At 27.2% G+C, this 24,838-nt stretch overlaps 3 protein-coding genes across 3 annotated transcripts; all 3 read left to right on the plus strand.

Annotated features, from left to right (window-relative positions):
• Positions 1-1,520: 1,520 nt before the first annotated feature.
• On the plus strand, positions 1,521-4,432 carry LOC145846662 (uncharacterized). The gene is made up of 6 exons (XM_082953338.1): positions 1,521-1,639; positions 2,000-2,252; positions 2,512-2,641; positions 2,730-3,112; positions 3,616-3,738; positions 3,912-4,432. Exons 1-6 carry the CDS (start codon positions 1,597-1,599, stop codon positions 4,297-4,299), a joined length of 1,320 nt encoding a protein of 439 aa, XP_082809464.1. The 5' UTR covers positions 1,521-1,596; the 3' UTR covers positions 4,300-4,432.
• A 5,902-nt stretch (positions 4,433-10,334) lies between these two features.
• LOC145847058 (uncharacterized) lies at positions 10,335-12,860 on the plus strand. The gene is made up of 6 exons (XM_082953489.1): positions 10,335-10,453; positions 10,802-11,054; positions 11,305-11,434; positions 11,521-11,903; positions 12,136-12,258; positions 12,437-12,860. Exons 1-6 carry the CDS (start codon positions 10,411-10,413, stop codon positions 12,801-12,803), a joined length of 1,299 nt encoding a protein of 432 aa, XP_082809615.1. The 5' UTR covers positions 10,335-10,410; the 3' UTR covers positions 12,804-12,860.
• Positions 12,861-21,607: 8,747 nt separating this feature from the next.
• Positions 21,608-24,049, plus strand: LOC145840981 (kelch-like protein 25). The gene is made up of 2 exons (XM_082948344.1): positions 21,608-21,757; positions 22,859-24,049. Exons 1-2 carry the CDS (start codon positions 21,608-21,610, stop codon positions 24,047-24,049), a joined length of 1,341 nt encoding a protein of 446 aa, XP_082804470.1.
• Positions 24,050-24,838: the final 789 nt, after the last annotated feature.

The raw sequence follows: 24,838 nt of genomic DNA on the forward strand, positions 1-24,838 counted from the left end.
TTGAGAGTAAAACGAAGTAAAGAGAGCGCTTTTTATTTGAGCGCTCAGCTAAGTTACAACCGCCACCAGTTTGAACGAAACACGCGTAGAAAAGCAGTTGTGTACTTTCGAATAAATTGTTGTTTGCAGAGAGGTTTTATTACTAATAACAGTGTTAAAATAATTCAAAAGCTGTATTTTTTTAAGTGTTCTTTGTTTAACTCTCTGGTTTCATTAATTTTTAGATGAGATTTAGTATGGAAGCTTGTTGTTAAACGAAAAAAATAATTTATAAAATCATTTTAAGTATCAAACATGTGCTTTTTTTAATTGCTTTTAGCTAAGTCAATGTCGAAACCAATAAAAGATAAAACTGAGTTTTAGGCATTAGTTATAAAATGATTTTATAATTAAAAAGTTTCAATTTCTATTAATAAAATGGAAATAAATAACATCATTTAAACTCAATGTTAATTTAAACTTCCGTTAAAAAAACCATGTTATAAAACCATTCTTATATAAAACATTAAAATTGAACTATTACACTCTGTTAATACTATAAAAAGCCAAAAAGTAATTCTTCTATTAAAGTTTTTTGCAGTAAATTTTTTTTTAAGCTTTCACACCTTTGTTGTGTATTTTTCTTGTAAAAAAACACGAACAGCTTTTGTGGCAAGCAATAAGTTTGTGAAACATTCATTTTTAAGGCACAGTGCACAATAGCAACAGCTTTTGATAAAAATGATAAATCGACAAGTTCAAGTTTTTTTTGTGTTAACTCAGCTGTTTATTTGTTTGATTTACTTGGAAAAATATTTTATTTTTTTTTAAGCTTACTAAAAAATAGTCAAAGCTACCAGGTTTTCGAAAAAAGTTTTTCAAAAAGTAGTTTTAAAAGTAGGTTAAAACCAAGATGTAGTCATAAAGCATAAAAAAGAGCTTTTGTTTGAAGTATAATATGCTCGATAAACTAATACCTTATGATAACATTATTATTTGTAATAATTTTATTTAGTGATTTTTATAATTTTTTTTCAATAAAATGACAAACTGTTATAAGATTGTACTAATATATCAAACAAAAACCTTTTACAAGTCTTAAACACTTGAACAATTATACAACGACAACAATAGTTGCGCAATCTTAAGTATACCTAGCTAATACTTATTTTGATAGACAAAAAGTCTAGATGCGAAGGTCAAGCGCTTTTCGTTGAAAATTTTGAGTGCCAGATAAGAGTTTTCAGGAAAAGTGCTCAGCTAACGTGCTTAACCATTCTGAAGTGACTGTTTAACAAAAGCTGAATTAGCTGTGTATATTTGTTTAAGATTTGCCATTTCTTTGTATCTGTTCTAAATTTAGAATTGAAAATATTTTCCAATATGTTTCAAACATTTTGTTCTTAAAAACGTGTTGTAGTAAAAGAATTTATGATTAATTTTTTTTTAATATCAATGTTATTATTATTTTCATTAAAGCTTTAAATAGTTGTGTTTAATTTTGATTTAACCTATCTCAACATTTATTTTTAAGGTTTAGATAAAAAACGACGCTTTTTTACCATTTGCGGAAAAGTAGACATCAAAAAACTACTGTAGATCAAACTTAATTCAAATATGAATTCAAAAGAAATAAGTTCTTGTTTTTCTGTCGATTCAGGTTTGTTGATTTACATAATAAAATATTTATGGTTGTAGTATTCTATACAAAAGTAGTTGTAAAACAAGTTAGAAAAATTATAACCTCAACTAAATGCAGTTAAAGTATCAAAAAAACCTATAAAACTACTAAATTTTCTTCAACTGATTTAAACTTACAGCTACGTAGAGCTAATTGTTTTTTTAATGCCCACACGTGGAAGTTTAAGTTTAAATAAACAAATATAACAAAGACGGTAAAAAGAGATTAGAACAAAATGTTTTCTATTGTAAAATTAAATACTGTGCTTACTTAGTGTTTTTAGTTAGATAATTATTTTTGAAAAATTTTATGACTTTGTTCAGTATATATTTTCTTCAGGAAATCATAGCTGGGAATACAACGAAGTTGAAAGCAAAAGTCCAAAAACTTTCAAAAGTTTTCAAAAGTCGTTAGTTGAGACTGAAAAAACAAAGAAAAGTTTTGAAAACAATTTTGACATGAATAAGTCATTAACCAATAATAAAATTAGTGAAAATAAGCACTTTCCTGTTCCTATACGATCAAAAACTCCAGCAATGAATCAAACTAAAATTTACAAAAATCAAGAGAAATTATTGGCAACAAATAAAAAGTAAAATTTAATTTAAGTTTTAAACTTATTTAAGCATTAGTCAAAAACAAAAAAAACCTAATTAAAACGCTGCTTAAAAAACGGTATTAAGTTTTGTTTTAATATTGATTAATTAAAGTATTAAATTTTGTTAGATTTCTGTGTAGAAACATGGTCAAAAATTAAGATTTAAATAGCTGTAAAAACGACTTCAAAACAAAAACACTTTAACTAGTATACAATAGAATCGAAGTTTAAATTTTTCATTTTCTTTTTTTAGAAAATCTACAAACTTTCAACATAGACTCAGGCCAATTACGTCTTATAACAACAAAAACAACTTGAATGCAATTGAAAAACCGTCTAGTAGATTGAAAAACCGAAGAAGTACTTTGTATGATTCGTTATATGTTAGTTTGTAAAAACATGTTGAAAAGTACACTTGTTTAAGGATGTTGAAAACCCAAAATGTTTACAATCACTTACCTTTATACACAGATAAACTTGTTGTCGTCGAACCTAAACCAATCAGTCTACAGCAGAAGCAAAAGAAGACATTCCAACATTTTTCCCGCGGTTTCTCAAAGTTTGAACGTTTCCAAAGGCAGCTCAATCACTTTTGAAGCTTCAGAACGGCCTAACACCAGTAGAAAGTTGAGTTCGTTTAGTGCAAACGTTAAACAGACAAAGTTAGCAGATGGCTCTAACTTGCTTAAAACTGAAACCACAAAAGTTTTAAACCAAACATTAAAACCAGTGGACAAAAATAGCTTCACACCGAGTTTACTTAAACCAACAGATAGGCTTTCTAAAAGAAATTTGCTCAATAAACCCACTGACTTAGTAAAAAGAAACGGAAATGCAACAAACACCTTGTTAAGGTATATAAACTCTTCGTTTTATCCTTTAATAAAATAAACATTCAAAGTAACTTATAAGTTGTTCCTCAAAATATGTTTGTAAAAACGACTTCTGGTTTATTTGTTTTTACAACTATGTTTTTTTCAGTAAATATATTAGAACACGAATTTTATTTTCAACAAAAAGCATTAAGTTTTTTTAACTACACATTTAAACGAAAAAAAAAAAAAAAAAATCATTGTTACAGGGCATCACCCGACAGCTAAACACCTTGTTTAGGTATATTAATGCTTTTTTTTCTCAAATATATTTTAATAGGTTATGAGTTTTAAAGAATTCGGTGCAAAAAAATTCTGTTTTCTTCATTCTTACATTAATGTTTCATTTTGAGAAATTTATTTTAAAATGAATTTTATTTTTGATCAATAAACTTCAACTTTTATAAAAACTTAATTTACTTAATTTGTTTTAATTTAAGTGATTTTCAGCAAAAGAAATTACATAAAAAAAATCATTGTTACAGGGCATCACCCGACAGCTTACCTTCCAGCAACTTGCAGCGAACGAACGCAAAAACGCCCGGCAACATCTTGAGAAGAGCGTCGATGCCCGTCGTGTTGAAAAAAGAAAAACCCGCGCAAGCGAGGTAAGTAACAATTAACTTTTTCAGCGGTAAAATTGTTGAAGATTTAACGCTTTACAAGTGAGGTTAGTACGGTCTTTGAAATTTTTTTGTGGTGGCATCTAAGTTTTGAGGCAAATGTTAAACAACTCTTTTTAATAAAAGCATAAAAATCCTGAAATGTATTGCAATTTTAGAACGACGGCGGCAAGTTCCAGCAAACTGACGATGCGGCATTTGAAGAGGGAAATGCTGCAGCCGAACAAAGTAGACCGGCGCAAGCCATCAACCGAAAGCAGAAATCCGAACACCGAACACTTCAAAACCATCCCGGAAACGCCCGTCAATCAAGAAATTCCCCGAAACGAAACGAGCCCGGAACCCCGCGTCCAGCTTCTGACCAGGGAAAACCTGAAAGGAGTTGTGGGGTTTGAGGGGGAGCGGTTCACGCGGGAGAGGATCCTGGAGTGGCTGGAAACGGCGGCGACCAGAGACGAGGCCCTGCAGCAAGTTCATCACGACTTGGGGACTTCCCCGGATTTTGCGAAAGCGAACGCGATCGTCGTTGTTTATAACGAAGATTAAAAAAGTTGAAACTTATTTTATTAATAACTACTTTTTCAATCATAATTTTTTTTTTTTCAAGCTGTTCCCTTAGAAGCAGTAAATTACCTTTAGGTTTTTAGAAAAGTTTATTATATGTAGACGATTTTATGCAAACTCATAAATGAAAGAATGCATTTCTTGTCGATTTCATATCATTTTTGTAAACTGTCAAGTTTTAAACTTTTTTTAAACAATTTAACTAACACTCTTTTATGGATCACTGTGCTTATTACCTTTTTAATGATTGTATTTTTTAAAGTTTTTATTCTGCTAGCCGGAAATTTTAATTTAAGTTAAAATTAGTAACTTTTATACGTTAAACTACATGTTTTTATTGTACTGAAAATAAGCATTTGTACTTTTATTGTTTTTTGAATTCTCTTTTTCAAAATGTATAATAAATCTATAAAACCAAAAAGCGTTATAAGACTGTTACGAAACAGCAAGTCTAAAACTACTTCGGTTATTTAAAGTTTAAATGTTGCACTTGAACTTTTACAAATAAAAAAAGCATTGAATAATCTCTATTCCGCAATCTAATCCGGCCCATTCGCTTTTAATCCGCAGTGCTGCCTACATAGAACCAGCCGCGTACTGAGCAAATATTGTTTTAGGGTTGGTTGACAAAAAAGTGTTATTACAAGCGAGCCTTTGTTGAAACTAGTTTGTTACATGAATTGCGTGACTTTTCATGTTTACAATTTGTGTTTTGGAAACCAAATATTGTTTGATTGTTTCTCATTTAATTACAAGTCGTTTTATGTGTTTAATTTTATCTTTTGTTTGTATACTACCTAATTTAGCGTGATTAAGCTATATTATTTGTAATTCTACCTTAGAAAAGTTATAAAACAAAACTATATGGCACAATTGAAAAAAAAAATGTTTGAAAACCAAACATTTTTCAAATGTTTGCTGATTAATAGAACAGCTTTCAAAGTTTTGCAATTTACTTAAAATATTACTTTTATGGGTAAGATAACTTTTTTTTGCCATTAAAAATATGTAGTAACCATGCTTTAGATGGAAATACGTTTAGTTTTCGATTAAACAAAACTAACAAGAAATTTTAAAAACTAGTTTACATACAAGTTGTAAGGATAATGATCAATATGTTAAACAAAAGCTTTAAATTTGTATTTTAGTTATCTAGAAACACGAATTTAAATTCAGCTTGATCATTGGCTTAAACTTAATAAATATTGGGTTTGAAGAAAAAAAACAAAATTAAAAAAAAAGTTTGAAATGCTCTACTTTAATAGGTTTCTAAGTTTCGTTAGCAAATTAAATTTTATGCATTAATTTACAAACTAATTCAAGCAACTTTTACCAGTTTAGTAAAACTAGTTACTTTTAAGTAAAAGAGGGTCTTAAATGCATTGTTTTAAGTTAAGTTTTGACAGCTTCTAGAACTACAAACAGTATAAATTTTTAGTAAGGTTTTTAGAAGAGGTAAGTAAAAAAAACAAGCTTTATTTTCACACTCATACTGTATCAGGTTTTTTATGACGCAATTAAAAACTTACTGGTATTTACTAATTTAATAGAAACTTATTCGTTTTACAGTTTTTAAAAACTTACTGGTACAAATTCACTTTAGAGTTGTTTTGATGCAAATTTCAAAACTAATCCCCAAACTTTTTATCCAACTTAAATAAAAGTCTAACAAAGAATTTTCTATGACGAAAAAACTATAAAATATGTGCATAGCTTACAATCTAAGTAAACTAATTTATCAAAAATAAATTTAACGTAATTTTATTTTAAAAGTAAAGGTATAAAGAACTAACTTAAACTTTCTGGTTTTCTAATCAACATTCTAATAAATGTTATGTCAGCTAGTATCGTTGTAAGCTTATGATAAAGCAATTTTAACTTTCAAACATCACTAATAGGTGTAAAGCGTTAAAACAAAACAAAACAGGTAAAGTTTTTTTGCAAGAACCACAAAAGTAGTTGCTTATTTTTACCTAAAAAACCTGGTAAAAACTTTTTCGTGCTTTTATTAATTGTTAGATAATTACTTATAGGAGAGGAAAACTAAAAATTAAACTTTACAGACAATAACGAAAGTTTTACTAAAAAACTAGTTTGTAATTAGATATGTTGTAGTTTTAAGCATTGTTGACTACAATTTTAAGATTTGCTTAAGATAGTTATTAAATTATGGGTTTTGTAGACAAGTCTAAGGATAAAGTTATTAATTAAATTTGAGATCTTAATTAAATATAAAAAAGAAATTTCTCTTTCGGAAAACAGTTTGTTTGCTAAGTATATACATACTTTTAAAAAGTTGTTTTTCCTCTTCTAACAGTTTTAAACAAGTACTTTGTGAACTTCAAATTTGTTAGGTTAAAATATTTATCAAAAAGCAGAAAAAAAACAACAAAGCTAATAAATTGTGCTTATATATAAAACTGTTCGTATTAATCGTTTTATTTAAAATATAAGTTATAGTTTTTCAACAATTATATAAGGTATAGAATATTAGCTCGTAAACTAACAAGTGATAACTTAAACAAATTATATTAGTCTAAAGTTTTAAAGTTTAAAGTTCGTTCAATTCCTCACAACAATTTTAAAATTTTAAAATTGAATAAGTTATAAAGTTCTTATTACTAAAACATATGAAAATCTAAAGAATAAAAAAAAATCGGATAAATTAAAAAAAAAATAGTGAATAGTAAAGTATAGTTTAATTCTGAAAACATTTTTTAAACATTTTAAATTTTATTAAGTTTTAGTAAAAAATACTTCTAGTTTTTGCAAACAGTTCTAATTGCAGCTTAACTAATTTACAAACTTTTGCGAAAGCCCACAACACAGCTGTGCGTTTTAAAACAATAAAATTTACCAGAAATCAAACATTTTCGTCTAATAATAAATATATATTGTGCAACAAAAACACAAAATCACTCTCACGCTATTTATTGGAAATCTGGTCGGAAAAGCAATGGAAAACGACAGGAGTGTCTCGAACGCTTTGTTTTAAGTAAAGTTTTGACAGCCCGTCAAAGTTGCGAACAATGGAAATGTAAACAGCATTGGTTGGTGAGCAAAGTAAGAAGTTTGCTCAGAAACCTTGTAGTAGATTTAAGAAGCTGCAAGTACAATTGGTTGTGCAATAGCGCTTTTTAAAATAAACTATGGTGTTGTTTTTAAATTAAATAAAAAAAGTTCTTAAAACAAGTTTATGTTGATTGACTTGTATCTGATAAAGCTTAGATTAGTACAAACATGCTGATTTATACATTTCAGGATACAAGTATTTTCATTAGCTTAAGTTTGCGTAAACGTTTTGTATTGGTTTAAGGATTAATGTACTACAAAAGTAAACATTTATATTTAAACTGTTTAGTCTAAATTTTTAAATAAGTGGAAATGTGACTTAAATTAAAGCAAAAAAAAAAAAGATATATCATGTACGACATTGAAGGGTTTACTAAATAACGTTTTATTTGTAAATAAACTTTAAAAAGTTTAAATTTCAATTTTTGATAATAAAATATACATGTTTGTCTATTTTAAACTATTAAATTTTTTACTTGGTTAATAAATGTGCTGAAAAAAAATCATATTAAAAATCATATCAAGTAAATACTTTGAAATATGTCAAAAAGGGTTATTTGAGCTGAAATTTTTTTTTGCATTATTTAATGAATATAGTGAATACATATGAAAGCTAAAAAAACTACAAGATACAAATTTTGTAGCCTCAAAAATTAATTACTAAGTGTCTAAAACTAGCAAAACCTTATCAAAAACAAAGTAAGAAATCAAAAACAAACTGTATTCAAATCTTAGATAAATTTCTAAAATAAACATTACCATTTGAGTTTTAAAAAGTTGATGGTAGTGTTATTATAGCACTTAAGTAAAATCATTCATTAATAATTAAACAAATATGTCTTTTACTTAGAAAAATATCAATATCAAATATATCTTTGAGCTCAATTATTGTATGTTAAGGAAACATCAGAGCGTCAATATTTTACAAAGCTTAAAAATATGCACCCAGATAAATACAAATTTTTACTAAAATGTCATAAAGGAATATTTGAAAGATAAAATTTTTTAAATTGATCAAATAAATTAGGTATACTATTGTGCTTTTATTTTTAAGAAGTGTTATTTAGTAAGTGTCGAATTTATATTTAAAAAATTTTCTAAAAGTATTTAATGGAAAACAATTAAAACAACCCAACACAATATATAAAGTGTTTAAAAAATATTTTTTACGAAAACACTGTATTTTAATGAGAGATTTGTATGCTTGATTTTAGTTCTTAAATAATGTACATGGTTGATTCGTTTAATCATTTCTAAGAATGTTTAACACCCCAATATAGTGTGCAACTATAAAAAAATTTAAGCTCTTAAGTTACAACAAAGAAAAGAATCTGCAAACGCCTAATTAAAATATATAAAAGGATGAAAACTGCGTGAGAAAAAAGCAATTTTCGCTTGAGAGTAAAACGAAGTAAAGAGCGCGCTTTTTATTTGAGCGCTCGGTTTAGTTACAACCGCCACCAGTTTGTACAAAAAACGCGTAGAAAAACTGTTGAGTATTTCGGACTAATTATTGTTAGCAAAGAGGTTTTATTACTAATACTAGTGTTAAAATAATTCAAAGCTGTATTTTTTCAAGTGTTCTTTGTTTAACTTTCTGGTTTCATTAATTTTTAGATGAGATTAAGTATGAAAGCTAGTTGGAAAAAAATAAAATTATAAAAAAATTTTAAGTATCAAACATGTGCTTTTTTTAATTGCTTTTAGCTAAGTCAATGTCGAAACCAATAAAAGATAAAACTGAGTTTTATGCATTAGTTACAAAATTATTTTATAATTAAAAAGTTTCAATTTCAATTAATAAAATGCAAATAAATAACATCATTTTAACCCAATGTTAATTTAAACTTCCGTTAAAAAAACCATTTTATAAAACTATTATTATATAAAACATTAAAATTGAATTATAACACTCTTTTAAAACTATAAAAAGCCAAAAAGTAATTCTTCTTACAAAGTTTTTTGCAGTAATTTTTTTTTTGAAGCTTTCACACCTTTGTTATGTATTTTTCTTGTAAAAAAACACGAACAGCTTTTGTGGCAAGCAATAAGTTTGTGAAAAATTCATTTTTAAGGCACAGTGCACAATAGCAACAGCTTTTGATAAAAATGATAAATCGACAAGTTCAAGTTTTTTTTTGTGTTAACTCAGCTGTTTATTTGTTTGATTTACTTGAAAAAATATTTTTTTTTGCTTTTTTAAAGCTTACTAAAAAAACATTCAATGCTACTAGGTTTTCAAAAGACGTAAATGCGCAGGCTTTAAGTTTTGCAAAAAGTAGGTTAAAACCAAGATATAGTCATAAAGCATAAAAAACAGCTTTTCTTTAAAGTATAATATGCTCGATAAACTAATGGTAACTTTATGATAACACAATTATATGTATTCATTTGAAGTCTAAAGTTTTATACAACGTTTATTTTTATAATTTCCACTCAAAAATGTTATAAACTGTTATAAGATCGTACTAATATATCAAACAAAAACCTTTTACAAGTCTTAAACACTTAAACAATTATACAACGACAATAACAGTTGCGCAATGTTAAGTATACCTAGCTAGTACTTATTTTGATAGACAAAAAGTCTAGATGCGAAGGTCAAGCGCTTTTCGTTGAAAATTTCGAGTGCCAGATAAGAGTTTTCAGGAAAAGTGCTCAGCTAACGTGCTTAACCATTCTGAAGTGACTGTTTAACAAAAGCTGAATTAGCTGTGTATATTTGTTTAAGATTTGCCATTTCTTTGTATCTGTTCTAAATATAGAATTGAAAATATTTTCCAATATGTTTCAAACATTTTGTTTTGAAAAACGTGTTGTAGTAATAGAATTTATAATTATTTTATTTTAATATGAATGTTATTATTATTTTCATTAAAGATTTAAATGGTTGAGTTTAATTTTGTTTTTAACTTATCTCAACATTTATTTATAAGGTTTAGATAAAAAAAACGACGCTTTTTTACCATTAGCGGAAAAGCAGACATCAAAAAACTACTGTAGATCAAACTTAATTCAAATATGAATTCAAAAGAAATAAATTCTTGTTTTTCTGTCGACTCAGGTTTGTTGATTTACATATGAAAATATTTATGGTTGTAGTATTCTTTACAAAAGTAGTTGTTAAATAAGTTAGAACAGTTATAATCTAAACTGAAAGCAGTTAAAGTACCAAAAAAACCTATAAAACTACTAACTTTTCTTCAACTGATTTAAACTTACAGCTACGTAGAGCTAATTGTTTTTTAATACCCACATGAAGAAGTTAAACAAATATAACAAAGACGGTAAAAAGAGATTAGAACAAATTGTTTTCTATTGTAAAATTAAATACTGTGGTTACTTAGTGTTTTTAGCTAGATAATTATTTTTGAAAAATTTTATGACTTTGTTCAGTATATATTTTCTTCAGGAAATCATAGCTGGGAATACAACGAAGTTGAAAGCAAAAGTCCAAAAACTTTCAAAAGTTTTCAAAAGTCGTTAGTTGAGACTGAAAAAACAAAGAAAAGTTTTGAAAACAATTTTGACATGAATAAGTCATTAACCAATAATAAAGTTAGTGAAAATAAGCACTTTCCTGTTCCTAAACGATCAAAAACTCCAGCAATGAATCAAACTAGAATTTACAAAAACCAAGAGAAATTATTGGCAACAAATGAAAAGTAAGATTTAATTTAAATTTTAAACTTACTTATGTATTAGTCAAAAATAAAAATTTTAATTAAAATGCTGCTAAAAAACATTATTAAGTTATAATATTGATTAATTTAAATATTAAGTTTTGTAATATTTCTGTGTAATAACAAAGTCTAAAATTAAGATTTGAACAGTTTTAAGTGCTACTTCAAAACAAAAACACTTTAATTAGTAACAACATAATCAAAGTTTAAATTTTTTATTTTCTTTTTCTAGAAAATCTACAAACTTTCAACATAGACTCAGGCCAATTACGTCTTATAACAACAAAAACAACTTGAATGCAATTGAAAAATCATCCAGTAGATTAAAAGACCGAAGAAGTACTTTGTATGACTCGTTATATGTTAGTTTGTAAAAACATGTTGAAATTTCAATTTTTTGAGGATGTTGAAAACCCAAATTTTTACAATTACTTCCTTTTATGCACAGATAAACTTGCTGTCGTCGAACCTAAACCAATCAGTCTACAGCAGAAGCAAAAGAAGACATTCCAACATTTTTCCCGCGGTTTCTCAAAGTTTGAACGTTTCCAAAGGCTGCTCAATCACTTTTGAAGCTCCTGAACGGCCTAACACCAGTAGAAAGTTGAGTCCGTTTGGTCCGAACGTTAAACAGACAAAGTTAGCAGATAGTTCTAACTTGCTTAAAACTGAAACCACAAAAGTTTTAAACCAAGCGTTGAAGCCAGCAAACAAAACCAGCTTCAGACCGAGTTTACTACAACCAACAGATAGGCTATCTAAAAGAAATTTGCTCAATAAACCCACTGGTTTAGTCAAAAGAAACGGAAATGCAACAAACACCTTGTTAAGGTATACTAACTCTTCGTTTTATCCTTTAATAAAAAAAACGTTCAAAGTAACTTATAACTTGTTCCTGAAATGTGTTTGTAAAAACGACTTCCGGTTTATTTAATTTTATAACTATGTTTTTTTTCGGTAAATCTATCAGAACACAAATTTTATTTTTAACAAAAAGCATTAAGTTTTTTTAACTACACATTAAAACAAAAATTTTATGAAAAAATAGAAATCATTGTTACAGGGCATCACCTGACAGCTTACCTTCCAGCAACTTGCAGCGAACGAACGCAAAAACGCCCGGCAACATCTTGAGAAGAGCTTCCATGCCCGTCGTGTTGAAAAAAGAAAAACCCGCACAAGCGAGGTAGGTAACAATCCTTTAAATTTATTCAGCGGTATAAGTGTTGAAGCTTTAACGCTTTACAAGTGAGGTCAGTACGGTCTTTGAAATTTTTTTGTGGTGGCATCTAAGTTTTGAGGCAAATGTTAAACAACTCTTTTTAATAAAAGCATAAAAATCCTGATATGTATTGCAATTTTAGAACAACGGCGGCAAGTTCCAACAAACTGACGATGCGGCATTTGAAAAGGGAAATGCTGCAGCCGAACAAAATAGACCAGCGCAAGCCATCAAACGAAAGCAGAAATCCGAACACCGAACGGTTCGACAATCAAGAAATCCCCCGAAACGAAACGAGCCCAGAACCCCGCGTCAAGCCTCTGACAAGGGAAAACCTAAAAGGAGTTGTGGAGCCTGAGGAGAAGCGTTTCACGAGGGAAAGGATCCTGGTTTGGCTGGAAACAGCGGCGACCGGAGACGAGGCCCTGCAGCAAGTTCATCACGACTTGGGGACTTCCCCGGAACTCGCGAAAGCTAACGCGATCGTCGTTGTTTATAACGAAGATTAAAAAAGTTGAAATTTATTTTATTAATAACTTCTTTTTCAATCATAATTTTTTTTTCAAGCTGTTCCCTTAGTAGCGGTAAATTACCTTTAGTTTTTTAGAAAATCTTTTCAAATGTAGACGATTTTATGCAAATTCATAAATGAATGAATGCATTTCTTGTCAATTTCATATTATTTTTGTAAACTGTCAAGTTTAAATTTTTTTTTTTTAAATTTAAGTAACACTAATTTATAGATCACTGTGCTTATTACCTTATTAAAGATTGTAATTTTTAAGCTTTTTTTTTCTGCTAGCCGGAAATTTTAATTTAATTTAAAATTATTAACTTTTATACGTTAAATTACATGTTTTTATTGTACTGAAAATAAGCATTTGTACTTATATTGTTTTTTGAATTATTTTTTTCGAAATGTAGAATAAATCTTGAACCAAAAAGCTTAATAAGACTATTACGAAACAGCAAGTCTAAAACTACTTATGTTATTTAAAATTTAAATGTTGCACTTGAACTTTTCCAAATAAAAACAGCATTGAATAATCTGTATTCCGCAATCTAAACCGGCTCATTCACTTTTAATCCGCAGAGCTGCCTACACAGAACCAGTCTCGTTCTAAGCAAATATTGTTTTAGGGTTGGTTGACAAAAACCTGTTATTACAAGCGAGCCTTTGTTGAAACTATTTTGTTACTTGGGTTGCGTGACTTTTCATGTTTACAGTTTTGTGTTTTGGAAACCAAATATTATTTGATTGTTTCTCATGTAATTACAAGTCATTTTCTGTGTTTTATTTTATCTTTTGTTTGTAAATTACCTAATTTTGCGTGATTAATCTATTAAATATAAAATATTAAATTGGCATTTTTCAATGTAAAAAAGTTAAAAAATGAATATATAAGTTAACAGAAAAGTTTATATACTATTTGTTTCCGTAACTTAATTAAAATAAATGTGATGTGCTAATAATAGCAATTTTGATTAACATTTAAGAGTTTAACAAAACAGTTGTGTATATATAACACTTTTGGTTTCGATTAAACACTATAAAACCAAAACTTTAATGATTTATTTAAATGCATGAAAAACAATTAATCTACTAAATTTAAAACTTAAACTAAACCATACCATTTATCAAAACACTAGAATTTTAGAGTTAAGAATTATTTTGATAGCTTTAACATGTTAAACAAAGTTTTGTTATTTTAACAAGCTAATAATCGTGGTATTTTTAAATTCTTGTAGGCAGCTTTTAGCAAGCTAAATATCGAAAACTATAACCATTTTTAAAACCGATTTTTTTAAGTTAAAATTTTTGTTTCTTTAATTTTTTTTTAATACATTTTGAAAATAAACTTTGAAACATTTATTCAGTTTTAGCAATCTTGCATATAAAAATGTCAAATAAAAATACTCCGTTTTTATAGCTTAATCACGCAAAATTAGGTAATGTACAAACAAAAGATAAAATCAAACACAAAAAACACTTGTAATTAAATGAGAAACAATCAAACAATATTTGGTTTCCAAAACACAAACGGTAAACATGAAAAGTCACGCAACCCATGTAACAAAATAATTCAACAAAGGCTCGCTTGTAATAACACTTTTTTGTCAACCAACCCTAAAACAATATTTGCGCAGTACGAGGCTGGTTCTATGTAGGCAGCTCTGCGGATTAAATGTGAATGGGCCTGATTACTGCTTATAAAACGAAGTTTATTTAATTTTTTCCACTTGTCAAAGTTCAAGTACGTACTTTTTCAGCTTTGATATCGTAAAGCTTTTGTAAACACCACCGCTGTAATAACAATACTGGTTGATGTTTTTGTACCGGTCAGTTTTGTAATCTTTGGATATTATTAATCTAAGCGTTTATAAAAACTTGATTTTTTTCTATTTTTTTCCGATCAATAACATTTTAAGTATGCTATTTGTTTAATTATTTAAAACATAATCAAAATAAATATTTAAAAAGATATTCTTTTTGTAATTATAAATAACAACTGGGATTTATATACAAATTGATATAAATAAGTTTTTTAAGCGTGCTGAAACAAACGTTTATAACTATTATTAATATAGAAGTAAAAAATTGTTGATAAGTCATAAGTCAGCTACAATTTATTAAAGTGCTGATTTTAAGAACTTATTTACTTACTTTTGAAATAAAACAACATTTAAAAAATCAAAGTTCGGTTAAGTTTTATGATTTGGTTAAATAATAATTTATTTAGAGCTTATCAGTAAGTGTCACAAAACTTATTTAAGAGCATATCTATAAACTATTCTATAGTAGTTTAACTTCTACAGTTTTTTTTATGTTCCTTTATGGTATTAACCTAAAAAATGTTTTTAAAAATAAATAGTTTGAATTTTTTTCAGCTAAAATTCCTTTGTTTTATAGTTTTTAATTTAATTTATTTGTTAGATTATAACTTTTTGCGAAATAAATTATACTGTTTGTTTTAATAACCAGCTTTAACAACTATATTTTAGTTAGTTGTTTTATATTATTTATTTTAGTTCAGTAAAAACATTAAATTAACATTTATGTACTTTAATCATGAACAAATCAACTTTAGCACTGTTAAATAGTTCAGTTGTTTACTTTACATTTCTTACAAGTAATCTAAAACTTTTTTATTTATAGCATTTTGAATATAAAACTTACAGCTATAGTAAAACTAAATATATTCTATTACAATGTTCTTTAACATCTTTAGGTATTAAGAAATTCAGACAAAAATAAATTTGTGTATGCCTAAAAATACTAGTCAAAACCTTACAAACTTTTCAAGTTTTATAACTAATATCAATTAATTAACAGTTTTTTTTTTTGATATTTTAAGACGTTTTGTTTATCTGTATACGTGTTTTTTTGAACTCTTTATTGTACACTTACAAAATAAAAATGAGTAGATATTATAAGTCAGTTACATAGTTTTTGCTGATTTTATCACTAAAAATTTAAATTAATAGTTTTGGTCTTACTTAAGATTAAACAACGATTAATTTTTAAATTTATTACTAATAAATATTTGATTTTTTCTAATTTTATATTATCTGTAAAACAAAAACAAAAAACTTATGATAAGCTGTATTTATCTTCGGATCTTTAAAATGTTCACGGAACTTCAAGATTGTATAGAATTAAGGATACAAATAGTTTTTCATAGTAGTAAAAGTAAACAAAAAGATAGACTACTTACCCAGAGTTTAAATTTTATCAACGATTTTAACGTAAAATTTAACGTAAAGCTACCAGCAATATTACGTGTGTATAAAAAAAAGCGAAGTTAATGTTACAGTTTAAAAGCAAATTCACAGCAAATTAATAATTTACAGCTAACATTATTTTAAATAGCATTTATTAGTTTCTTGATTTGAGTAAATGAAGTATTTGTAGCACACAACTTTATTTTAACTTGAAATTACAACTGAACTTTCAAATCTTTTTTATAATGACTTAATTAGTTTAGAAGAAATTAACAAAAAAAACTATAGTAGCATTTATAAACAATAAGTCTGGTACTAAACTGTTTCTACTACAATATACGTTCAAAAACAACTAAACACAACTCATTGCAGCTTTAAAAAGTTTAAATGATTGAGTTGTACAAAGTCAGGGTGACCAGAGGTGCCGCAAGCTCCCCGCAAACTTCAGGAGAAGACGTTCTCGACATTCGAATCCGAAGGAATCTCCGATCTGCCGCCGAAGCTGCTCAAAACAGCAAATTTGAGCATCCGGGTGTTTGGAGTTGAGCTTTTCGCGGGTGGTTTTTGCGTTGGCAGAAGGCTGAACTACTGGGATGACAAAGTTGAGGATGGTGACGTTTTGTATGCGGTAGTTCGTCCGTTTGGTATGAACTGCGTTGGAAAATTGACCATTTGAAGTTTTGCGGCGGATTCTGTTACTTCTGGAATTGTTGTTTTGTTTTTGAGCTAACACTGAGTTTGCATTTTTTTTTTTATTCATAACTCAGTTGGGAAAATTTTTATACAGTTGTTTTATTTTGTACAATAAAAAGTTTGATATAAAAACTTTTGTTTCATGTTTACATTAAGTATAAAGTTTTTAAAGTTTTTTTACTCAGTTGATTATTGTTGTAATACATATTTTCAACTCTTGCAGGCGAATAACTTATTATTCCGTTTTTTACTAAAGTTTATAGTAATGATAATATAAAATTAAAAAAATGCTAACTAACAAAAATAAAGCATTTTCGAGATCCGTGCTTAATGTAATTTTACAGTTTAGACAATTTAAGTTCTATCTAAAATGTTTAGAATAATATTTTACATAGTTTAAAAATTGTTAGAAAAGTTAACCACAATAAACATTTATCTACTAAAAATAAATAAATGCAGAACAGCAGTTTATATGCTAGCATTTTATGCTTAATTAATTTAGTTTTAACTCGGACTAGTTTTTACTCTTGATATTTAAATTAAAAAGTGACCACCCTGTTTTCATTTAGAGTAAATTGAAAATAACTTGAAAGGTAATTATTGTTAACTGAGTTATTTATCTCCTTTACATTTTAGCATCATGCTGGTTATTTTATCTGGAATCTTGGACAAACCTGTAAATTATAAATTAAGGCAAATAGAAGTTTAAAGTATATGGAATTTCATAATCTTAGAAGACATTGGAAACAACTTTAATTAAAATCTCTAAAAAAGGCAGAAAAACCTCCTAGAATTTTAAACCATTTTTACATTTAAATTAACGAAATTTAGATTAGTAAAATAACAACTGTTATAAACAAAAGTATTATCTTTTATAGATTTAATTACTATAGAAAATATTTTAAGTAATACTTAAATATCTTCTTAGTAATTTTTTAGTTTCAAATAAAGTTTTTTAATTTAAGTATAATTTTCTACTAAATAGAGACCAAAAAATTGAAGTTTTAAAAACTTAGATAAATCATAAATTTTTATAAAACCAGTGGCTATCCTTTTATGTATTTATCTAAACGAGGTTTGATTTTTACTTCTAATATGTAAATATAAAATAACTAGTTTTGTTAAAAAAAACTACTTATTTGCTCGAGTATACATTTTGTGTGAAGTTTGTAAGTTAAAAACCAAAAAACCATCTAAGACGTATTTAATGTTCTGGATGCTTTTGTCAAGAACTTAATGGTTGAATATACGACTAAGTTCAGTGATAAACATTTGACAGGTGCCATTAATTGTTTTTTTTTGTATAAAACACTAATTTAGTTTATTGTTATTTTTGTTTATATTGGAGATAACATTGATTTTCAGTATTTAACGTTTCATAAACTGTACATACTAGTTTAAAATCTATAAATTGGAAGTGTTTAACTTTAAAGTTGGAGTTATTTCTTATCTAGGTTTAATAGTTTTTACATAGGGAAATATGTAAACTTAAATACAAGAATCAAACTATTTAATGGACGATAACAAATTACTTTAAAAGTTTGCTCTCAAGACTTGGTGTACGGAAATACCTCTTTGTTATTCAGAAATACACCACGAATACAGTTTAACGTATTGTTTAATGACAAATAAATGCTGTTTTATTTTCGTAGAACTTAAGATAAGCTTAATGCATTACTAAACAAGTCAAATTTTCTCAACTTCAAGCGGATGAAGCTACTTGTTTTTTCGAGTCGACAAACATTTGCAGACAAGCATCTTCGACTTAAAATGCAAAAAAAAGAATGAGCTATTATCCGACCTAATTTTTTTTTTCAGTTTCAACAGTGATTTCCCACATTCGAAACGAAACCAAACTTTAAACAACTATTCGATCGACGCAAGTGTTTGATCGACTTCTTGTAACTGTTTTTGTTTTTCGTTTTTTCTGCTAAAACTGTATTTTATATCAAAGATATATTTTGTTATGTTTCTTAGTATGTTAAAAAAGTATAAATAACAATTGTAAGCTTGTTGAATATTAAAACGTTATAGTGGTAAATATCATGTTAGGTTCTATTGAATTGGAAATTAATGTTATACTCTAGCCCAAGGTTATCGAAAAAAGAAAACTTCGAACATAATACGTACAAAGACTTGTATGTTTTACCTTTAATTATGCTCGAGTAATTTCTGATAATCAAAGTATGGCATTTAACAAATTTAGTATTAATTATTCCTGTAGTTACCGGAAAAATAAAATACTGAATACTTGAAAAAAATATTGACCTAAACTGTCATGATAGAGTAATTTTTGTGACATAAATGGACTCGAAATCCTCCAGCCCTTAAAACGCTAAACTTTTTTTGATTCGACCTGCCGAGTGAAAACGTTGCCCACCCCTATTTTATAGTAATGTAACTTTTTTGTACATTTATACTAGCCTCTATGTGAAATAACAGAAATATAAATATTCTAACTTCAATAAGATGTAAAAAAAAATCATGTTATAAGTAATTTTTATTTAGTTTTACTTTAACTCCTATAGACTTAATTAAAGTTTAGCTTTTCCTTAATGTTGAATAAGTTAAGTGGATGAACGATTCTAAATCTGTTTTGTAGTTATTTTTAATCATAAAATATAAAAATAGATCATCTAATTGAACATTTTAGAAAAAAAATCAATTCATTTCTATAAGATGCAATTGTTTAAATAAAATATTAATTTTTCTTAATAGTTTATATATATTTATAATAGAGAGTACACTAGTCTCCTTATTACATGAAATAGAACTGTCTTCTAATATTGTTTTAGAGAACTTAAGATGGGTTATCATAGTTTAATATAACTTAGGCTATTTATTTTTACTTAGATCTATGTTTATACTCTAAAAAAGAGGTAACCTTGTCAATATCCAGTTCTAGCTTTTAGTATATATCCGCGTTGCCATATAATAAGACTAGTTGTTTTTTTTAAGATTACAATCTGTCTAAGGATAATTGATTTTTTTCTTTTGAAAAACATTACTAATTTTGATATTTTTGTTAAATCTAAGTATACACTTATGCCTTTTTAAAATGTGTGTTTTATTATAAATCTTAACTTTTGTTGTTATCATATTGTTAGATTTAGGTATTTAGGATTAATTAACTTTTTATTTTTTCAGATTTTGACTTTTTCTTTTCATTTATTTTTCAATATCTCAAGATTATCAAGACTAGTTTGTTGGAACTTATTCAAGGTTACCCACACACTCTGTATACTCAGGACAACTTAAGACGGCTTTTTTTTTAATCAACCTCAGGATGACTACAGCCAGCTTGAATATTTAAAAAATTTTTGGAAGACTCGGTGAAAATCAGGCTAGTTAAAAAAAAACTCTGGTTATCTAAGCCAGTTTTTTTCTAACTCTGGATAGGTATAAGACTATTTGAGAGTTACAGCCCAAGGTTTTTCCTAGATCTTAAATGAGCTTTTTTATTTTAAAATTCAATATTTTATAGCCGATATTGTTGAAAACATAATGCTTATTGATTTTGATATTCAATAATATTTTTTTTAAAGGATGTGGATTTACTCAGGATGACTCAGAACAGTTTAAGGTTACCTAGGGTAGTTTTTTGCACTAAGAGTGTCAACTCAGCTTATGCTTGGTCACTCGAGCGGATTTTGTTTTCGTCATGAACAAAGGTAAACCTAATTTATGTTCTTAATAAGTTTATTTTATGTTTTATACATTTTAGCTGATCTGAAAGTTTTATTTTAACAGTTTTTTCTCAGACTTTTTTTTCATTTTTTGTTTAAATTTCGGCTAGCTAATTGAATTTTAGACTGTTTTTTGGTCATCCAGACAAGTTTTTGATTACAAAGAGTGACAATTCTGTAATAAACTTTTAATAATTTTTTTTTCAGTCATAAATTTAAAATATAGTTACTTAAAACATATTTAAAATAATAAAATAGTTAATTAAAATCAATTTAAAAAATTTTATCATAGAACATACTTATGTTTGATCTGATAATAGCTATGTGTTAGCATTTATTTTGTTTAAAGAAACAAGTGATAATCTTTTGTAACCCTAATTTTTAATTAGTGCATGCATTCAGTACATGAAACTACCAACAACACTATCAAGCAAGCAGAATTTGGACCAAGAAAATTTCAAGATGATACCTACTACTTTGATTTAAATATTTTAAGTTTCTTAATTTAGTCTTTTTAAGTTTGTGCAACATCTTTATTAAATACCTGTAATAATGACAAATATACTGATCATATAGTAGTTGAGATCTCTTTATTTGTTTTCTAAAAATCGAAACATATAAAATCATAGAGTGAATTTAAATTCGTAGCTAATATTAAAAAGAGGATTTATGAGTACAGGGATTTGGTACAGTCTGCAAAGACGATATTGTTGAATATTTTTTATAATATTAGTAATAGTATAAGACGAATGCGATAACGATAAAATACATTGTGAAAATAAAATAACAGTAAAGCTTCTTATAAATAGGATTAAGTGTTTAAAATATTTATAAACTACAGCTAATTAAGGTTTGCTTGTTATAACAAACTATGTTAAAGAACTTTTAAGTGCATAAATGTGATAATCTATCACTAGCGGCTACTAAATCGGATCTTTGGGCGCACAGATTCTTTTTCGCAGTTCCGTTTACACATATTTATATGGCTTAACTATACGATAGTGATAGTTTTTTGAACGAAAAAATAAAGACGTTAAAAATATTTGATCCTAAGACCTGGTGCACAAAAACTTTTGGTTATCGAGTTGTACTCCACGGATCCAAGTTATTGTCCAAGACAGGGTTTAGCATTTATTAAATAAAAACCTCTGAAATTAGTTATTTATTAAATATTTAATAGTTATCTTTATAGGTCTTTTTATTAAATTACGATGAGTAAACAAATAGTGAAAGTCAAACAAAGCAAGTCAGATGAAAATAAAGTTGATGAAAAGAAGATGAAACTTGAAAAAGATCATCAAAAACCATTCATTTGTAGAGATTTTAATGTTTATTTCTTTATGAACATGTGCAAGAACAATGTTTATAAACCTGACTACATAAAACGTTTATCACAAGCAGGTATTGACTTTTAATAAATGTAAAACATTTGAATAAAATTGAACACATTTTTGAGTTTAAATCACCTATTTTACATTTTAATTTACTAGAGTAATTTTATACTGTTTAACAAAAAAATGGTAGTTACCTAAAATATTGTGTTTCATTGAAGTATTAAATCACAACTTTCACTAAATTTTATTTAACTGCTAATTGAGATTACTACTGTTTAAAAATATTGGAAATATTTTTTTTTAATTCCGTTAAAATTTTAAGCTAATAAAAGTCGAAGTCATATTTTTTTTACATTAGCTAGACTAAATATTATTTAAATTTGACTATATGAAACTTTTAACTAGTTCAAAAGGTACCGAATTAAATTTTAAAACTTTCCAACAAACTTCTCAATAATTTAAAACAGATGCATAATATTTTAGATGGTCAAATTTCAATTGGTCCCTATATAAGTTTTATACTTTTACACGAAAAAATTAAAAAAAAATTAGCTTTTTTCTATTAAGAACTGCTTTTTAATTCCCCAACGCATATGTTGAAAGAAAAACTATTTTTTAATTATTTGTTAACTTTATGAACTTTTATTTAGTTAGATATGTTTGAAAGTAGGATAGAAAAGTTCAATATCTGTATACAAGTTAGTAACAATATTATAAATCCTAAAACAGTTTTTAAAATATTAAGAAATTCATAAAGTTTTACGTTTTTAAAACAGTTGTTCTTTAACAGAATATAACAGCTCTTTTTCTTAATATTAGTTAAAATAAATCTATAATAAATGTCTTATAAGCAAAAATGAAAGTTTAATTTGATATTTGTCTACATTATTTTTAACAGTAAACCTATACTCAAAATCAGCATAAATTAGAAAAAAATCTTTATAATTTACAGATAGTACCCTGAAAAAGAATGACATATTTTTGGCTTTAAGGAATAAAGAGTATTTTCCAAACAACATTTTGAAAAACAGAGTTACTGAAAAAATTGAAGATCTTTTTTCTATGCAAAATTTGCTCACAATTTACAAAATTACAAAGTTGTTCAATTTACAAACTTTATCTAAACAGTATTTGAGCCACATCGAAAGCTGTTTTGCAATTTTAGCTGATACTGAAAACCTGCTACAGTTGGAATACGAAACTGTTGCAAAAATACTTGCAAGCTCCGAGTTACATATTACTTCAGAACTTGAAGTTTACAACTTTGCTTACAAATGGCTGAGCTACGATTACGATGAACGTAAGCAGTATGCGAATCGGCTTTTGCTAAAAGTTCGTTTGAGTCTGATGTCAGATCGGCAGTTGAGAAATGCATTAAACAAGTTTTCGTCATTTGCTGATTCTAAAGAATGTGTTGCGGTTCTAACCGAAGTGTTAAACAACAAAGAAATGAACAAAGCTAGATTTCCTCATAAACATAGATGCTGCAATCATGGTAACTTTGACCTAGTTGTTTGGTGCGGTCATGAAGAATTCGTAACAAACCACACTCTTGTTTATCAAGTGAAAAGCACCACTTTCAAAATTACAAAAAAACTAGCTCCGTTAAATTATATGCAAAATCATTCAAAAGCAGTTTGTATCAAAAACGACATTTACATATTCGGTGGTATCGGTCGTGTGTCACAAAATTCCGTCTTCAGATACTCGGCCGTGGCTGAAACGTGGAAAAAAGTGGCTGACATGCCTTTTAAACATGGACTGTACTGCGTTACAGCATACATGAACAGTGTGTTCGTTTTTGGTGGCACTGCTTATTATAGTTATTGTTATTTTAAATTTGACACTGAAACTTTTAAATGGACAAAAACTGCAAGAATGACCACGTTGCGAGTTTTGGCAGCTTCGACGGCGTACGAGGGCAAAATAGTAGTTTCGGGTGGTTGGAACTCAAGAGCGTTGAATTCTGTTGAATCTTACGATGTAACTGACAATAGTTGGTCGACAATGCCGAATATGCTTCAAGCAAAACGTGATCACAAGATGGTCGTTGGAAAAAGCAAGTTGTTTGTGATTGGTAAAGAGAGAAACGACTGTGAAGTTTTTGACAACACTTTTAAAAAGTTCGTTGCTCTGGAAACAAATAATCTGTCTTTTAAAAATTTGGTTCAAGTTATATATATCGGAGGAAAAATATTTGTCTTTCAAGAAGGAATATGCTCCGTTGATTGTTATGATGTTGATACAAAAGAATGGACAACTAAGAATAATCCACATGCTACTATAAACGGTTTAATTGTAAAAGTTCCTTGGGTTTAACAACTCCTTAAGAAGATGAACGAAAACAATCACATGTTTTATAATTAATATCTTTTCTGTAAAGTTTTAATTTATAATGTTTTTTTTTTAATTTTATCGAGTTAAAATAATGGTTTTGGGTTGTGCATGCGTATAAAATAACTAAAAGTGTTTATAAAAGGCATATATGATTGTGTTCTCTTTTGAAAATGTATACCAGTCATAAAGTGAAGTCAAATTAAGGCTTTAATTCTGTTAAATATTTTAGTTAAAATTTATGAAGGTCTTTGAAAACCACTAAAACTTGATGATCAAAAAATTATATTATACTCATTGATACAAAAGTTAACAACTTTGGGTCATACTGTTTTGATACTTTCTTTTCTTCACGTGTTCGCACGATTGAAGTTCGAAACAAAGCTGTGATGAATTATTTTTGTTGTTTTTTTAAATTGCTTTCTTTTTTTTCTGATAAGTATAAATAATAAATTTTATGATAAATTATTTCGTATATACTTTGTAAACTAAAACAAAATAGCTTAGCTAGCCCTGACGTTTTAAAATTACAAACAGGTACTAATTGTTCTTTTTTCATTAAAATTATAATTGAGCCATTAGAAGTTTTGTAAGTCTAGTTTTACTATCAGATAAAAATTGTTTTTACTTTTTAAAAATTTTATACTAGTTTTGTATAACTCTACCATATTATCTTTTTAAAGCTATACGTAGTTTTTTTGAAAGTACCAAGTTACTTACTTCTATTGTAATCGTAACATTTTATATGATGATATAATAACTTAATTTGACTAG

Source organism: Thalia democratica, chromosome 1 (assembly GCF_965202585.1).
Source record: "Thalia democratica chromosome 1, ktThaDemo2.hap1.1, whole genome shotgun sequence".
NCBI lineage: Eukaryota > Metazoa > Chordata > Thaliacea > Salpida > Salpidae > Thalia > Thalia democratica.

Excerpts from the sequence above, each read along its gene's own strand:
- LOC145846662 (XM_082953338.1), top strand. The coding sequence starts at position 1,597 with ATGAATTCAAAAGAAATAAGTTCTTGTTTTTCTGTCGATTCAG. Across the intron at positions 1,640-1,999 it reads TTGTTTTTCTGTCGATTCAG|GAAATCATAGCTGGGAATAC; the intron begins GTTTGTTGATTT and ends TATTTTCTTCAG. Across the intron at positions 3,113-3,615 it reads GCAACAAACACCTTGTTAAG|GGCATCACCCGACAGCTTAC; the intron begins GTATATAAACTC and ends TCATTGTTACAG.
- LOC145847058 (XM_082953489.1), top strand. The coding sequence starts at position 10,411 with ATGAATTCAAAAGAAATAAATTCTTGTTTTTCTGTCGACTCAG. Across the intron at positions 10,454-10,801 it reads TTGTTTTTCTGTCGACTCAG|GAAATCATAGCTGGGAATAC; the intron begins GTTTGTTGATTT and ends TATTTTCTTCAG. Across the intron at positions 11,055-11,304 it reads TTATTGGCAACAAATGAAAA|AAAATCTACAAACTTTCAAC; the intron begins GTAAGATTTAAT and ends TTCTTTTTCTAG.
- LOC145840981 (XM_082948344.1), top strand. The coding sequence starts at position 21,608 with ATGAGTAAACAAATAGTGAAAGTCAAACAAAGCAAGTCAGATGAAAAT. Across the intron at positions 21,758-22,858 it reads TGAACATGTGCAAGAACAAT|TATTTGAGCCACATCGAAAG; the intron begins GTTTATAAACCT and ends TTATCTAAACAG.